Source organism: Zosterops lateralis, assembly GCF_965231275.1.
Source record: "Zosterops lateralis genome assembly, chromosome: 2".
NCBI lineage: Eukaryota > Metazoa > Chordata > Aves > Passeriformes > Zosteropidae > Zosterops > Zosterops lateralis.
The window spans coordinates 60772522-60791102 of NC_139763.1; the positions used below are offsets into that span (position 1 = coordinate 60772522).

Below are 18581 nucleotides of genomic sequence, written 5' to 3' on the forward strand. Positions count from 1 at the left end.
AAAGAAAAAAAAAAAGGAAAAAAAAAAAGAAAAAAAAAAGAAAAAAGTTCAGTGCAAATAACTGTTAGTATCAAGTGTGTCAAATTCTAAAAGGGATGAAAACAAGCCAGTGATTTTTAAAAATATATTATAGTTTGATGAATATATAAATTCATACCTGGAATGTCACTTCTTTTTCACCAATTTTGACAGTTACATCAGCCTTGAAGGGTTTGTTTCCATGTACACTTTCTACTCTAGTAATCTTCCTGCGAAACAAGTGCTTTTCTGAATCTTGAAGCTCAAAGCGCTGTAAAATTCAGGAGGGAGGAAATTAATTATTAAATACAACTTTCTGGTTTTTAAAACTGTTCCTTCTAAAATAATGCCAGAAGCATATTCATGATCAATTGCTTGTGAAGTCCTAAATCCATTTACTTCAACTTTTAGTGCAGACACCTGAGTTCACATTCTTGATGGCCTATATATATGAATATAGAAATAATATCTAATTTTCAGGACTGAAAGAGCTGGTTAAAATGCTTTAATGCAACATATGTAACTCCTACAACATATTAAAAAGTTAAAAGAAGGCTGACATTGTGCTTAAGTTTTAAAAGAAAAATTAACGCATCATAATTATAGGCTTTGTAAGCTACCATTAAACATGAACAAACCGACAAAACAAATCTGACAAGCAACAAAAAATAGCACAGACCAAATACAGATACTAATACAATCTATAATCATGCCATAGTGAATGTACTTTGCGCTTGTGATATCTGCAATCTTTTTAGATTCTTCTCTTAAACATCAAATGCCAGAAGTATTTTTTAAGCATTTGACTACCTTAACCATACAAGTAGCTACTTTTAAATTAATTAACCACTTATTACATATTGAGGACTTTTCTGTAGTCTTTAACTGAGGTCTAAATATTCCAAAGATCCTAAGAGTTTCACCTTTCACTATAATGAAATTGACTAGTTTATGAGGGTTTTATAAAATAGCGCTATGAAAGCCTTAAACAACAGCAATAATGTAGCCATTTAATTTACCTAAGTTTTCCGGTTTTATACAGAAATAACTAAGTACCATGCCCTGGGGTGAGTTTATGATGATGCCGAATTGTATTCCCAGTCGTCTGTTTAGCACAGAAATAAGTTCTGCACCTTTAAATCCAGATTCAAGAGCCAAGGGAAGGGGAAGCGTTGGCTTGAAATTTGTGTGTGCAGAAGCTTCACTTTCACTGCCCTGCATTCCTCACTCTCTTGGTGCGTGCTGTCTGCAGCATGGACAGTGGGAGAGAGCTCTTCTTTGCCTTCAGTTAGTTTTTAGCTAGTTGAGGCAGAGAAGCTCCCCAGACTATGGCTTTTCTTTTTCTTGGAGCTGTTCATCCCTGCTCTGGACTGAAAACCCAGAAAAACACCAGGAGCTCACACCTGTGGCCCACCAGGGCCTGGGATGCGGCATTTTCCAGCGCTGGAGGGACTGATAAGAGACTGAGTGAGCTGAGCCACATCACACAACAAGGACTCTCTCTCTGAATTTGCCATCTCTTCAGAACAACGAGAGGTTCCTTCGTTTAATATTATTCATTTTTCCATGTTTGTGAATACTTTGCTTGTTAAACAAACAGTTTTTTCCACTTTTCTTGAAGTAGGTTTACTGACTGAACCAGTTGGGGGGAGGGGCCGCTTGAATTTGCACTCTAGAAAAGACCACTTCCAAAGTCTCTTCCCAAAATTTGCACTAAACCAGGACATACCATTACTCAGGAGAACTACTGCCATAATGAATCACTCCCTGGAATTATAATACAGATATATTGAGCAATACTTACTTTTAACATGTCTTTGACTGCAGTCCTGCCCTCCTTTCCAAGGAAGAGATTATAGGGGTAAAGCCGGTCAATAATATGCTGGACTGACATCATTGGAAAGGAATCCTAATTCAAATTTTAAAAAAGAAAAAAAAAATTGGCTCATTCTGTCATCAGCCATTAACCCAAAATTCTGCACAGCTTAGAACTTAAAATAAGACTGTAAGGGCAATATACAAAGGACCATACAAGTAGTATTTAACTAGATGTCAAAACAGGCACTTCTCATATGTAATTATTCATTATAATTTAAATGTCCAAAGTAGATTAGAAGAACTATATCCTAAAAATTATTTTCTTTCCTGTGCATAAATGGAAGCTACAGTGACTGGCTCAGATATTTAAAGATAAATATGGCCAAGAGAGACAAATCCCATCATAGGTAAATGAATTTCACAGTACTACTAGAAGAGAAACCATGTGACAAGTAATCTGTATTTCAATAATGACCTATACATCCAGAGAAATTTATAGTATTTAATTTTGATGCTATTATATTGTACCAATTCTACTTAACAAATCAGTTCACAGAAACTTCTGAACAGTTTGATCAAAACTATTTTGTTTTGAAAAGAATAACTAAGTATGCTAGCACTTCCTACAGAAAAAATACCCAACCAAAGAGAAATACATTGATGACTACTGAAGACCTTATGACTACGATGCATAAGGCCTTGCCTAGCAGAAAAAAAGTGTTTCAAACTCTCTAAGTTAATTGATTAAGTATCAATTGTTTGCTCCAAAAATGACTTGCAAATTTTTCAGGACTACTTGTGTGTAACACTAGTTGAAAACAGTCATTTGACTGGCACTGTCTTTTTAAGCCTTCATCAAAGCAAATAAAACAATTCAAATAAAATTAACTGATTTTCAGTTACATACTTGGATTTACATAACCACACAACTGAAAGAAGAGTTCCTTGGAAATGAAGCCAGAAGACACATATTTTATGAAATATGTCATTCAGTTTATAAGCAGTAACACTATTTATAATGTTCCACATTTTTAAAAAATCAGTAAAAATAAACCATTTATTGCAGTATAGTAAATGTACAGCTTCAAGGATCAGGGAACCCTTTATTGCATTTTAAAAGCTCTCCATCCATATATAAGACATACCATGTAATTTTCCCACATTATCTCAAATTAGTAATAATTACAATGGAATGTATAAAATAAGCCTCTCCAGAACAAGACCCTAAAAAAACTTTCCCTTTTGTCACGCAGGAGTTCTCAAACTGAGAAATTATGTTTTGGGAATGTGTGACTCTATGACAGAAGATAAGAAACACTCATCATAATGCAGTCTCTCCACTTTTAAACAGTTAGACTAACTACATTAGAAGCAGAGTATGGCACTGACCCAGCACACACAGGAAAAATGATGTAGCTCGAAATCACTGAGTACAGCTTAGAAATTCAAGTGATTAAAACTAATTCTAAAAGAAACAGCTTCCATTTACTTAAAAAAGACACTGTCACACAATGATAACACTTCACATTCTCTAATGTAAAATAAAACGCTTCCTTCACTCGATAGTTTAGATAATAGCTTAGGGCTCACTCTCCTTCTGTTACTCTGAAAGCCATCTAGCTTTCATTTAAAAATAATTTTTCACTTCGCACCTCAAGGAATAAAAAGTTGCAATTTGTGTCAAAATCCAACAGTATTTTTTTCCAAAGCCTTCCAAACACTACTTCATTTCACTAAACTTGAATTTTCATCACTTCCTAATATCTAATGTAGGACCCCTAATTCAGAAAACAAATTCAGCACAACTGAGGGAATTGAGCACCACAGTTACACAAGTAAATTACATGCTTTAATGTATACAATCCAATAAAATATGTAGGAAGTGATCTGCTGCTGAGCAGTACCATAGATAAAATGACTGCAAATGAGAGAACTATCCAGAGTTCCTTCTACAGACACCTGCAACTCGGAAAGTGGGTCTGAGAAACTCTCCTGGTATTTTACCCTCCTGGGTTGATGATACCTTCCTGCATGCAAAGGGCACCGACCCCTCTCTCTTTATACAGATCTCATGTCCTTGACTTCCTTCAGGAGGCACCTTCCATGTTGTCTTTGACTTTTTTTCCATGTAATTATAAAGTCCAAGGAACAAAGGACTATCCAGGACAGCTGAAAGATTTCAGACTCACCTTTAGTGACTCAGCTGACTCAGTTTCAGTCCTGACCTGCCTGGCCTGTCACTGTGAACTCCACAGATGTACAATTCCTATTTCCCTCTGGACTTAGCTGTCAGGAAGCACTGCATATTTGAGTGTGCACAGTCTGCATCTTCACATGATCCTCTATTTCTGTTTATTCTAAATCCACCAGTCAGCCCAAAGACCTAATGTATGCTTCATCTTACATAATTTAACTGTTTCCTATGCCACATTTCCTTTGTGTCCTTTAAGGTGTCTGTGGAGAGTAAGAGGTGTCTTTGTAATGCAATCAATCTGATTTACATGTATAAATTTAAATCCAAAGCACTTTTAAGTTGTGTTTTTTATTTCTCTCCACTCACTACCTCAGTGCCATCAGTTAAACTGTAGATGGCCTGAAGTCAGGCAAGGTGATTTACCAGACGGAGGAAAAATAATAAATTGAGCGCTAAGATATATTTAGTAACAACACAGATCTTATGTCATACCATACTTTGTTCTTCAGTATTATGCTATATGTTTGGTTAAAGTATTATCCAGAGGTATCTGACTGAGACTTTTCTCTATCAAACTATTCCTAGTTTTTTCAGGTTTTTTTTAAAATATTCATGTTAATCTTCTAACAACATGAATAAAGCAGATCTAGTTCTGAGAAATTTTAAACACATACAGTTTCACAGCACGTGAATGCACATACCAAAATCTGAACTGCAGCAGATAAGCTGTCTAAAGGAAAATCTGGAAGTCCCAATGTAGAAGATTCTTGAGAGCAGAGAGTTGTAGCAAAAGACAGGAGCTGAGAAATCCTGCATATGAAAAAGTAATTACAGAGTTTTATACATGCTATCCTCATTTAAAATACTAAAGCATAAAAAGTTAAATATAGTAAAAGATGCTGAAATTACTTCTGAGTGCACAAAAGTAAGGTGTGACCGAAGTTCTAAAGGACTAAGGATTCATTATATGAAGGCTGCGTACAAAAAGCTGTGCAAGCATATGCCAAAATGTATTATAAATTTCTTCACTTCTGGTCTCTATGCAGTGATAAAGACACAAAAATAGCATGGAATTCTGAAAGGACATAGCTTCTTCATTCAATTTTGGTTTTTTTAATTATGAAAAATTACCTCTCTGTGGAAATGTTTGATCCAATTGAATATAATAGCTGAAGATGGTCCTGGAAATAAAACATAAAGAGTAAATTAATTTTGGCATCATACTGTGGGTCACAGGCCATGATATGAAGCATTTTCTATCTTTCTCTCTAATTTAAACATAAGGATTCTAATCGCTCCTTGACACAGAATTAATTTTATCTACGAATTTTTTAAAAAGATCAAATTCTTTCTTTTAGGCCTGTGTTATGGAAGTTACTTTTCTGCTACGGCATTCCATGGCAACTCTAAGACTGCATGTCAGGAATTTATTATGTAATATGAAAATAAGAAAAATGCACTTTTAAGGTAAATTTTTTACCCAAGAACTCTCTTCAGAGGTGAGGTAAGTAAAACATAACATCAGAATATTATCTCTACTCAATATAAACTATCCAGTCTTCTGCTACCACACTCACCTTAAAGGGCAGATGAAAAACATCTCTAGCTTGAAATCGAGAGCGAAGGGGAGGATCCAAAGGGTTACCAGAGTATTTAGGTACTGGCAGGCCCAAGGCTATCACTCGAAAATCTTCACTAACCCGAACAATCTTCCATGCATCTAACTCTGATTTTGTATGTTCCTAAATAAATTAAAACAAAGCATCAGGAAGAAAAAAAAACCCCACACTGTGTCATTAAAAACCTATGATGACTAAGATGCAGCTCAACTATAAGCCCCAGTCCTTCAGCCTAAATGTGATAATGTTCTCAAATGTTCTTGTCTTTCATGCAGAATGACTGGAAAGACTTGAACTGGTCAAATCTGTAGATGATAAAAACAAGTTTTTCCAAAACAAACATAGAAAAAATAATTAATTAGGTATAACTTTCAGACCTGTAGTATTCTGACCAAAATCCCTAGATATGATAGTGCCTGTTGTGATGTTACCTTACATTACATCTTGTGAAAACGTACAAATACAACACTCTCTTTATAAAGAACAGAAAATAAACTGTTCTTTACACAAAATATATTTTATTCTAAAACATTAAAAGTGTGTTACTATGAACAAGGTTTTTTCTCTTTTTTTCCCTCTCTTGTAAGTGTAAAGGCAACTAAAATCTCCGTTTCAGAAGCTTCATTCACAACTTTATTATATGAAATAATACAGAACTAGTCTCCTTCATGAGGACATTAAATGTTGTATTAGGTCAAGCAAAGGATTCTTCACATACAAAAATGCTCTCTATCCACATCACATTAAAGTCCTCCCTGAAACTATATATGAATACATTTCCTTCAGACCTAAATGCACCGTAATTATTCACACAGGAGAAGCAAAATTGAACATTAGTTTATATAATACAGCAGTCCTCAAACAACAAAGCAACAAAATTAGATTTAGTATTGTAGCAAGAGATTTAATTCATATACTATTATCAGTGTGCCTGAGGCACTTGTTTTGAAATATTTAATCATTAGAAAAGTGTTTAAAAGGAAGAGAGATGCTTTACAACCAAACCTAAGTTTGAATTCTCATCTTAATTCTTTAAATACAATTACATTTTAAAAGCTTGTTTTTGAAATATAATAATGCTTCCAGTAACTGTGTCTAATAATTAAATATCACAGATTTTTTTTGAAAAGGCATGGATCAGAAGAATTTTAAGCACAGATGAAAGGCATAGGAAATAATTATATATTTTCAGAAATTCACTATGGTACTTCAGCACAGCTGGCAACTTCATACAATTGAGATCAGTGACTGAAGGCTTATTGCAAATTTCCTAGCTGTGCCACATGGGTTTGAACTCTGCACCTAACTGCAGGTGAGAAAGAGAAACATAAGCAAGCAGGTGAGCAAGCAGGTGTCAGACTGACAGGTATGTGACTGGAAACTACAGTACATGGAAGCAGAGATGCAGAGTACTACTGAAACTGTCAAAAAAAAGCCTGAAGAGTATCCACCCAAGCAGTGGGACTCAAAGCCCAAAGAAATGAAAATGGCTTAAGTCATAATGACAACAGACACTAAAATCCCATTTCCTCTCTAAGGAAAAGCCTCTAACCATTTTCTATACTTTAGATTGCTGTTTACATACACTTCTGTAAATTAAAGGCAAAACAGCACCAATATAGTGACTGAACACAGAGATACTCATCTTGACCTCACTCTTTTGGTATCCTAATATTTTAAAAGCTTAGCAACAAGGCTAATGCCATGCTGAAGCATTATCTAAACTTCATGGCAACAATTTCAACTTAAACATCTTTTCACAAGGACATTTTAGTTATTCTCACATTGTGGTTTTCCCATTTTAGAAACATACAGGCTTCATACAAGTCTAACATGGACTAGTAGACAACATAGAAATGAAAAAAAAGGTGAAACCTTGGTGAGATTTCTCCCATTTGACTCCTAAGTACTCTCCCCTTCACAATAATATTCCAGCACTACCAAGATGAGGAGGGGAAAATAAAGAAAGAAAATCCAAATAGCATTTCCATACCTGCAAAAGTTTGTCATAGCGATCTGCAGACATGAGAAAACGACCATCTTCAAGCTGCATTTCCCTATTCTCCAGCAAATTGTTTAACACTGGCAGGACATTCCGCTCAGCCTTCTCCAAGCCCTCCAGAATAAGGATTCTGCCTTCAGTAGCTGCACGAACTGCACACTTAAAAAAAAAAATAAAGCCCCACAACATTTTAATAGAAATAAACTTTGCATAATTAATTCAATCCTGCTGAAAAAGAACCTCCAAGTTCTTCCAAGAACCTTCCCAAAACAACATTTATTTCTGTAAGAATCAACACGACTCATATCAGTAGTGATCAGGAAGGGGTGACATCTGACCACCTTTAACAGTGCTACACATTCATGAGCTGGAGTTTTACTCCCTATGTATTATAGGGACTGACAGAAGTAAGTTCCAGTATTTTGTACCAACAGAATAAGATACAAAACACTGCAAAATTTTAGACTAAACACAGTATATATAAATACATGTGGCATCCTTTATTTTTGATGTCACATAATATTTTGCATTTTTGGGTATTTTAACACCACCAAACAATTCTGGGATAGTATTTTTAACAGAAAACATACAATCAAGGGGATTTTACCTGTTTACAATTATGTTAAGATATTTAGAAAAAATGTCCAGTATTCCTTTATATTTTTCTGAATATGTACCAGCATAATTCTTCCTCAGTATATCATTTTAGTTTGATTAGAATATAAGTCTGTTGAATCCAAACATGGATGATGAAAACAAAATAGTTCTGCAAATAATCAGATTTTTAAAAGAGTCATAAAATTAAAAGGATTAATTTAATTTAAAATTATATTCCCTGACTGAATATCGTCTTCTACAATTCCAGAATAAAAATGCAGCCATTAACTTGATAATCCTTTAGAGACTTATGGTTAGAAAATTATTTCTTGTCTACTTTATTGGTTGTTTATATATGGCTGTTTCTTAACGTGGAGTCAAAATGTAAAACTAACCTGGGGTGCTGATGGTTTTGTGCAGCTTTGCTACAATGACATTAACTCAAGTACATTAAGTACACTTGATATCTAATATTCATAATTACTGCCCAATAAAAGACTCTGAAATACAATGCATTCTTGCCTTCTTCCAATTTGCAGAAATTTAAGCTGATAATAATGTGGCAGGTTTGGGCACAAGCAACATTTAGAGGCACCAGAGTCTTTCTTTGCATTCCTATCACATTTGAACACAATTTTAGACACAAACATAGTTGCAATGGGAGAACAAATGAAATCTTTTCCCAGCATATCTCCTATAAACTCCTACAGAAGAATCTGTCATATAATGCTAGATGGAAATTTCTGATGAATACAATAGATGCCAAAAAATAGGTCAGAGACAAAGAAGAGATGAGAATAATGAAGAAGCACCAGAATAGAAAAATAACCCACCAAAAATTACATATGAAAGCAGACATATAAAAGACAAAAAATACATATTGATAAAGTAAAAACAAAGTGAGTTCAACGCAACAAATTAATTGCTGCATGGGTTTAAAGCACACAACTGACTCAGACACCCATCTGAGGAGACACAGAAGACACTTGCCCTGGTTTCAGAGAGGGGTCAGAGCTCAGAGCCACATGGGCATGGCCGGGCTGCTGTTCTATACCACACAGGTCATCACAGGGTGTGGCTTCAGGGGAAGCAAAGGGTGAGCACATGCCACCAGTGGGACAGTCTCCACTCTCTCTTTCTGGGAGAGGCTGCCAGGATTAGCCATGTGCACCCTACCCTCCCTCGCACCTGCCCATCTCTTCCCATCCCTCAGGAGAGTGTGGCTCTGGGTGATGAAAACAGCTGAGCCCAATGGAGCCTGGCAAAGCAGCCTGGAAGTGGAGCTGGCACAGAGTCAAACCTCAGCAGAGCCAGCATGGCATGGTGCCAAGTCACCGAGGGGAATGAAGCGGCAACAAAACCAGGATGAGAGAAGCTCAGCCCAAACCAAGCCCCAGAGGCACAGAGTGGTCAAAAGCAGCAGCGCCATATGGAAAAGAGTCCCAGCAGAGCTGTCCAGAAACAGGTGGCATGATGCATCCTGATACCCTGACCTGGTTTTCAGGGGGTTGTCCATCACTGCTTTTCACTGTCTTGGAGCTAGGGACAGGAAGCACTGACTACAGGAGCACTTGCCATCTTGTCTTTGTCTGGGGAAGCCAGAACTAAGCTGAGGTGGTGAACACCTTTTGTGTGTAAAGCACCTTTTTTTTTTTTTTTTTTTTTTTTTTTTTTATACTTTTGTTGTTAATATTGCCACTGTTACTGTGCATTTCTTATTCCATTGCTGTTTGTTTTCAGTAAATTTCTATCTCAACCCATATCTCAGACTTTATTCCTCTCTCACCAGAGGGAAAGGGGGGAAGGGGAGAGGCTTATTTGCAGTTTAATTTCTGGCTGGTGTTAAATCACCACAATATTAAACAATAAGACTAATTCAGATGCTTCTGTGCAATTTAGAAGCATAACTAAGAACTGGCAAATTAACCACGGAGTAAACTTTTCACATCATTATCAAGATGGAAACAATTCCAAATTACTAATGTATCTAATCTGAACTCAAGCAAGCATTACTGAAAAAAGCACTCATAAATCCTGGTAGAGATCTCCAGATCAAATTCTCTTCTTAAAAAGACAATATTTTTGTATCTAGCCTCATAATCAATATCAGAGGAACCTGGAATAAGCCTCTTAAACAAGGACTAAAACTCAGATTATTTCTCTTCCACTGAACCACTAATTCTTTTTTAAAAAGCTATCAATTTTTTTCTTCATTCAGGACATCATACACTACCTAACAGGGAACATAAAATACCTCTCTCCTCATCCCATAAAATGTGTACAACCCCCAAATTTTCTACTAACATTCTTCCCTAGGAAGGTCATTGGTCATGTCAAAAATCTGCTCCAAACTGCTTGAATAGAAAACCTGAGTCTCCAGCAGACAGTCCAATATCTGGCATATGCTATTTAGATGCTATTTTGTCTAAATACAGCTTGGAGACACAGCCAGCATTTGCTCTAACAAATAATACATTTGCCAAGCTGGTTGGATTCTGCATATTATAAGTCTATGAAGACTTTATGACTGATTTTTACTAGCCAGAGGAAAATACACATTCTGTTCATATGGTTTCAAAATATTTTGAGTATCCATAGAATCTTGTTGACTCATGTTGAGAAACACACACTATGGATGTGCTGAAGAAATAGACTTCCAGTACTAACAAAAACCTCTCTTGAATGGGTATATGAAGAAAATGTGCTGTAGGGGTAGACAGCAAATATTAGGAACTATATAACAGTCATTAATTTCGAGAAAGAGAATGTTCTGCATCAGCAATGCAATCTTGAGAAGCAGCTTACTGTTATATACACTGTGCTAACTGCTGATCATCAGCTTACAGAATTAAAATTTTAAAAGTACAGAACTTGAAAATGGTGTGAAGTTTTTATTCAAAAATTTATTTCTCAGGAAAACAAAATTTCAAAATATCTTTCCCTACCTATATGCACCTTTTACAATCAGATTCAGAAAAGGCTGAAAGACACCTCATAACAGTGATACCACCACCACCCCCTGGGCACTAATTTACTCTTGTACTCTTTGTACTTGTACTAATTTACTCTAATGTACTCTTGACGTGCTTTCTTCCATCTTCAAAGCCTACCTGAATACTGGAAATTGTTCTCTAGAATACAATGAAGTAAGTGCACACTTACTAAAGTTTTTGCATTAAGTAGCATAAAGTCTGCTCTTAAGACCAGAACAGCTGAAATATCTCTCGCTGAATTATGCTATTTCTGCATTCTGGTTGGTAATCAGTAGTAAGTTTTTCCAATAAGCTAGGCATACTACAAGGCATTCTCTGAAAACTTTGGGTTTAGCTGTAGATTGATGGATTGGTATGGAAGCTAAAATGCATTTAAAAAATCATAGGAAGGAAATTAGGTTTGCAATCTGTCGCTGAAAATAATTTTTAAAAATGTTTCCAAGAAACCAATCTTCATAACTCTATAATGAAACCCAGAGAGAGTTACATTGACCCCCCTCTCTCATTAGTTTTATTCACTCTAAATGTCTAACATAAACTGCAAATTTGACAGGGGGAGGTTTATATCACATAACCTTGTTGCTAAATGTGAGATTAAGCATATTAACTCTTGTTAAAAGGCCAAGAATGATTTGTTAAACGTTTACTTTCAGATTTATTGTCACTGCAGCAAGGGGAGTATTTTGCTCATCAGAGGACAGATGCTGCTGCCTCCCAGCTGTGCTCCCAGAGCTCTGGAAGGATGGTAACCTGGATACCTGCTCCAGGGAATACCTGCAGTTACCAGAGGCTGAGAGCAGAAACATTTCACACAGCACTGCTCTCATTGTAGTGACTTTATGCAACAAATACATTATGCAGAATGCTTACAATGGTTTTACACTGCACCTAAAAAAAAAAATCAACTTAATCTTTAAAACCAAGGCAGGAACACCTTAGGAACAAGACAACCCTAGGCAGCCTCTCATTGACTTTCCTGTAGCTGAACCATGGCGAGCAGTGCAAAATACGACAAATGTATGAAGCTGTAAAGCCCAATTTTGACATAAATCACAGTGTATAAGCATATGGATAAAGTAATATAGTATCAGAACAGGAAGAAGGACAGAAAAAAGCTCACCACAATGAAATGCAAAACATTGGAGAAAGGAAGACATTTTTATATAGCTTACCAAAATAGTTTGTAAAGCCACAAGAATTTTAACAGTATAGTTTTCACATACCAGAACTGAAGCGGTAGTTATTTTCTCTCAGGAAAATGCTTATTGCACACCAGAAAATTCTGGTTGTCCTGAAATCTAGGCAGAAGGCTCTTGAGGAACTCCAAAGGACTTTTTTCAAATCTGGCCACCATTCAGAATATGATGGACAGGCTACATTTCAGAACTGTTTTATAATTAAAAGGCTAGAAATCGCTCAATATTAATCAATAATGGTTTCTTTTACAGGAGCTACCTCAAGATACATTTTAGGGGTTTTTTAAATGATGAATTGCCCCTACTCTGAAAACTGGATCCCTGTAATGACATCTCAAGCACTGCAACCATAAGAACATAGAAAAACAACAATACAAGCAACTCTGTTAACTTGAGAATTAATGAGGTAAGGACGCTCTACATCTGCAGCCTATGTTTCAGATGTCCCTTCCAATGCAGTATCTTGTTCCCACCACCCGCACAATATCCCACACACGCTCATCCACCCAATTCTTTCCAATCATTTCTGTATCTCATAAACATCACAACAATGTAATGTCCAGATGTCACTTACGATGAAAAGAGATCCTGAACAACCATCTGGTAAAGACAACACAAAACTTTTGCTGGTTTTGAGCTAACACAATGCTGACTCGCTGCAGCAGGCTGACAGAACTTGAACTGTTAAATACATGGTACAGTCTATCTTCCATAGATGAGGGGTTTGAATCTCTGTAACCTACCATGCTAACAAATACCATGAAACTCAGAGGAAATTGGTATCTTCTAAATTCATTTTCATGAGTCAAATACAATTAACTGAACCTTTAAAATTTAAATTGTTAAAACTACTCAACAAGTAAAAAATAACAGAAAAAGAAATGGCAGAGAAGCAGAATGGAATATTAGGAGCTTTTACTGTCTCCGACTGGGGAAACTACTTTGCTAGACTTTCAAGATATGTCTAATATACCACATGCCTAATGGTATGTCTCTACCAAAGACTATATTTCAAGGTATTTGTTCAGATTTAAGGCCTAATTCGCTAGCTATTGTTTTCCCTTGTGAGCTGAGTGACATGGAAATCTGTTCGAGCAGCACTAAAATAGATGACTGCTTACTGGACTGAAGTAATAGAATCCTGCAATCACAAATTTGCTTTGTTGTTAGAGATAGGTGTCACATCTGCCAATTTCCAGTCACCTGGGACTTCCACAGTTGACAAAGACTCCTGGTAAATGACTGAATATGAAAACAGGCTTTCTCCAAAATAAAAGTATCAGCAAAAACTGCATAGTAAGATAAAGTCCTACTAAAGCCACATTCAGCCAGTTTAAAAGCTAAAATGTCACCTTTGATTGAAAACTTGTTATCTTTTTGTTAAATATTTTTAAAATCTTATGCTAGTTGTTTAAAATAAAATGTATTTAATAAAAAAGTTATGAAAGTATAATGCAATTCCAAGATGAGATGACAAACAGGCCTACTATTAATCAAAAATCTGTATTCTACCTTCTGTCACAAAATCTTTCACTTTGTAGATGATCATAAGCTATAGGCTTTCATTTTTCAACTTAGGCCACAAATATATTGAGTTACACATATTCCAAATGTGATGTTCATATTTTATGAAAATCAATGTAATAGTAACTAATATGATTAGTCAAATTAAAAACATAACTTAAGAACTAATTCAACCATTTTCTTCCTCTGTAATGGAGCAGAGGGCTACATCTCCACTATTCAGCCTACCTCTCCACTGAGTTAATCAAGTGTTTTCTGGATAGGTTTTATAACTATTTTTTCCTCCTGTGAGTTTAGCAAAATTACAGAGCAGATACTGTTATCCATTCCTTTTTTAATTTAAATACCCACAAAAGACAGAGAAACTGCAGTATACCAGAGCACTGTCAGCCAGGCTAGCTAGTATCCAAAGAAGGAATCTAACTGTCTGCAGTAGTTAGTGTTTCAGTGAGAATAAATGGCCTGAACTGGTGAACATTTATTTCATGATGCTATACCATGGCACTGAATGGAAAGCAACTAAAAATATAAACTCCTGAATTTACTAGAATTTCCAATCAGAAAACTTGGCTAGAAAAGTTTAACCTAGGAAGTGAATCAACATATGATGAGAACATAAATATGCAAATGGGACAAGAACTGGAACAGTCCTTCATTTCAGTCACTGATTTTTGCTTCATCTGTCACTGATTTCACCTTCCTCCACACAGTTGTATTTTCCATATTTGAAGTACCACACGTCAAGTGATCTGGTTTTACTTCCATTGCCCCTTACCCTAACACAACAGTCAGTTATTTCTGCAACAGTGCCTGCAAACTGTATTTACAAGAAATTGAAATGTAATTACAATGTAATTGTTCCTGCCTTGGCAGGGTCCTGCTGTTTTAGCTGCTTTACACCAAGTGTCTTAGTATGAGAGTACAGTTACATCAGATACATGAAACATTTTGCCTCATGGCCTAAAACAGATTCTTAACATATTTATTAGTAAAAATACCTACAAAGAAATAAACCTAGGCAAGGTTTATCTTCGTACAGGAATAAGGGAGAAGGGCAATTGAAAATTTTCTTCATCACGAGTAGCAAAATAAAAAGAAAATTAAATACTTGACGGATAACTAAAAATTATTAAGTTAGTTATCACTCTTAAATCACTTTGACTCAGCGTACCATCCATCAAGTCCATATTGCCTATGAATGATATGAGGTATTGCTCCTTTCCCCATAGCAGGAAATAACAGCTGAAAAGGAAGTGGAATATACATGTAACAGGCACAAACATACGAAAAAAGAATCTCACACTTTTTATAGGGAATTATAAATACATGAGTCTAATATTCCTCACATTACATGACAGATATTCATCTATATGCCCTGTACACCAAAACAAGATACCAGAGTCTGAGCTGCTAGCCTAATAAATCGAGTTAAATACTGACATTTTAGGAAGCATGAATGAAGTATTAGAAATTATTAAACCAAAATTACTTCTATGAGTTAAGAAGCTACCATATAGGGGTTCTTAACATGCATTTTTCTTTTAGATTAAAGATATATTATGTCAACAGCAACAAAGATTAATTTCATCCAAATACTGTTGATTTCTACCTAATATTTCCCTCTTTGTTTCCAATGTAGGAGAAAATAAGTAAATTAATAAGAACATTCATACTTTTGGAGTGCATTGCTTGTCTCTTCTTTCTACAGACTTCAGTATCTCACTCCTTGTTCTAGGTACACAGACACTGCAGTGTTGGTGAGTCCATGAAGTTACACTTTGTGACAAGGTGGCTGTGGCTAACTTACCAGCACATCAAAAACCCACTGTCACCTCCAAGGCAGTAAGTTAGTAAATCACAGAATCACACAATTTTCACTCAGTGGTTAATTTTTGTTAAAAGTTGAATCATTCTTACACATCTCTTTAGGAAGATATAGAAAGTTTTTTATCTGTATACGCAAATATACATACATAGGTGCACACGCACACACTCTCAAATATCTCACTCTTCAGTATGATTGTAATTTCATTCAATTAATCTCATGTCTTATTTTATAATTCCTTTTCTAATCTGCTTTGATTAAAGGAAGCTAAACTCAAGTCTGGGTAGTGCTATCCAAGGGATTTCATGTTATGTTCATTTTATAGGATAATTTAAGATGTCATTTCTGTCACTCTGGGTGTTTAATGGTTTACTACATTAAGTGTTTCAAGCCATGCCAGAAGATTATTCTTCTGCTTTCTTGACAATCAATTTTACATTTTACCATTGTATAACTTATGATGCTGATGCAGTTAGAGATGTAAAAGTATTGTATTAAAATGAGTATGTTCACATAGTTCAACAACACTGCAAAACAGAGTCTAATTTTGTACAGACAAATGACAGCAATACACATATGTATCCACTCACTAAAAAATTTAAACCAGGCATGTGACTTATGTACACACAAAATAAAAACCAAAACATCAGAAATGAGGGCGAAAAAGACAAAAAATATCGAATATAATTTCCTAATTTTTGGAAATACAATAGGCTATTAGAATCTTCTTACTGCTTCAATGAAGTTGACAGCCTGTCAGTATTATAGAAGCAGAAAACTACCTTGCAAGACAAGCTCGTCTATCAATAAAAGTAAAATCTGATGATGCCATTTGAATATTTATGTAACAAAGTAATTCTAACTAATTACTTGATATACAATATAATTAACTCATCCAATAAATTAGAGAATAAAACCAAGCGGTTACTTAATTAGCTCAGTAACAGCAATAATGACATTTTTGAGGCTTTCAACAGTGAATTAACAACTGAAAGCCAAAATTAATGGCCCAAAAGAAAGACAAAAAAGTGGAATTTTCTGCTGTCATTATGTGAATTAAAACAAATAATTCACCTTTACCTCATCGTAAGTTCTTTATTTTACATTATTTTAATTGGCAGTGAATTTGACAATTCAATGTTTACCTTTATTTTAATGATCTATTTCTGAGGTAAATAACCCCTTTTTTTTTCCTCCTTCATCAAATATTTCTTCTAACTCCCTAACTCCAACTCTCCCACTTGATTCACTCTACTACTAAGAAATGCTGATATGTAAGAATATTTGATATGCTGGCCCTTCAATATGTATTTCAATATGGAATTTCAACAACTGCTTCCAAATCACCATCTATCAAATATATTTCAAATGAGTAACTGCAATCATATTCCATAACTTCATATTAAAATATAGCAGATGTTCTGAAACCTCTGAGATAATAATTTACAGCATTTAACCTGTCACTATTAAGTGTGGACCTATAAACAACTACAACATCTTAACAGTCACTCAGAGACAACTTTGCAAACCTTTCTGTGTCTGTAAACCCAGTGATTCACTAAATTAACATTCTTTCTGGTCACAAGACGCCAGGTTTTGTTACAGTATATTATTATTCAAAGTGTAAAATAATTACATTACTACATCATGACTGCTTACAAAGAGCCTCATATATCTTAAACAACAGATAAGTTTTATTGAACCCACAGAATTCAGACACAGGATGTTCTGGAAACCAGACTTTCGAGCTCTGCTGTCTTCTCTTGGGTTACATGAAGAGCAAGCATGAGATTCTACAGGAAAGGAAATGGTACAAAAATCTGAAAAGCAGAGTCTCCTGTCTTCAGTCCTTCACATGAATTCACCTTCTCTTTGTATCAGCTATGCCAACTGGAGCAAACCAAGCTCTTTAAGGAATATTTTGTTAAGGCTTCCTACTGACACCTTTCTCAGTTAATGGTTTGTAGTTTAAAGAAGAGTAGTGTCTGGCTTCCACAATGCTGTGAATTAGTATAGCATCTGCAAACCTCAAATCATTAAATGAACTCATCGAAATTCAGGCACCAGTGGAATCTGTAAAACTTTACAGCTAAGTAATAGAATGAAATAATTTGATCTATGATGGTTCCAAACATAACTATTACCATATTTTATGCATCTTTAACTAAAATATAGAATGAGAAAACTTCAGCTGGAACATCACTATCTATGAGACTCATCTTTCATGTTTCCAGTATTTTAGAAGTGTTCATCTAAATACCACGGATTTAATTTCCTAAACATACATTGGTTACAAACACGATGAGTAAAACATGAGCTCAGGAAAGACACAATGATTCCAACGGATTTTAATGCTTTGGTATCTTGCTAAAGGAAAGTCTTGGTCTGAAGTACCGCTGTGCTTGATTCTGGCAAAAACCTTTCAACTATTTTAGAAATAGCTAGAAAATTTCTAACTCACTGAGGAAGGTGGTCATCTTAGACCTTGATCTTAAGAAGCAAATCTTCCCAGAGCATTCATGCTGGAGTGAGAGGACTCAAAATAGACTGTACAAAGTGAAGCTCTCTCATACTTACACTGGGATCAAAGTCTCCAGACAATTACAGAGGTAACAGACCATCTCACATCTTGGTGAGCTTCTTACAGTCCTTGATACAGTGGTTTTTACAAATGTTAGTTAATTAATGCTCTTACACCATGGGGCAATTACCTTGACTAGCCTATAGAAAGTGTGAGGATAAGGCTGTCCTTAACATCAGACAGGTGTGGAGCTGACATTAGTCCATGAGTTAAT

General features: G+C 35.4%; 1 protein-coding gene across 1 annotated transcript in view; it reads right to left on the bottom strand.

The window, feature by feature from the left end:
• Positions 1-18581, bottom strand: part of VWA8 (von Willebrand factor A domain containing 8) — a 177731-nt gene that overhangs the window by 133742 nt on the left and 25408 nt on the right. The window contains exons 5-10 of the mRNA XM_083854746.1: positions 7643-7810; positions 5608-5772; positions 5162-5211; positions 4732-4840; positions 1823-1927; positions 158-289 (exon numbers count right to left, since the gene is read on the bottom strand). Of these exons, the coding sequence (XP_083710872.1) occupies positions 158-289; positions 1823-1927; positions 4732-4840; positions 5162-5211; positions 5608-5772; positions 7643-7810 (729 nt within the window). The remainder of the gene's footprint in view (positions 1-157; positions 290-1822; positions 1928-4731; positions 4841-5161; positions 5212-5607; positions 5773-7642; positions 7811-18581) is intronic.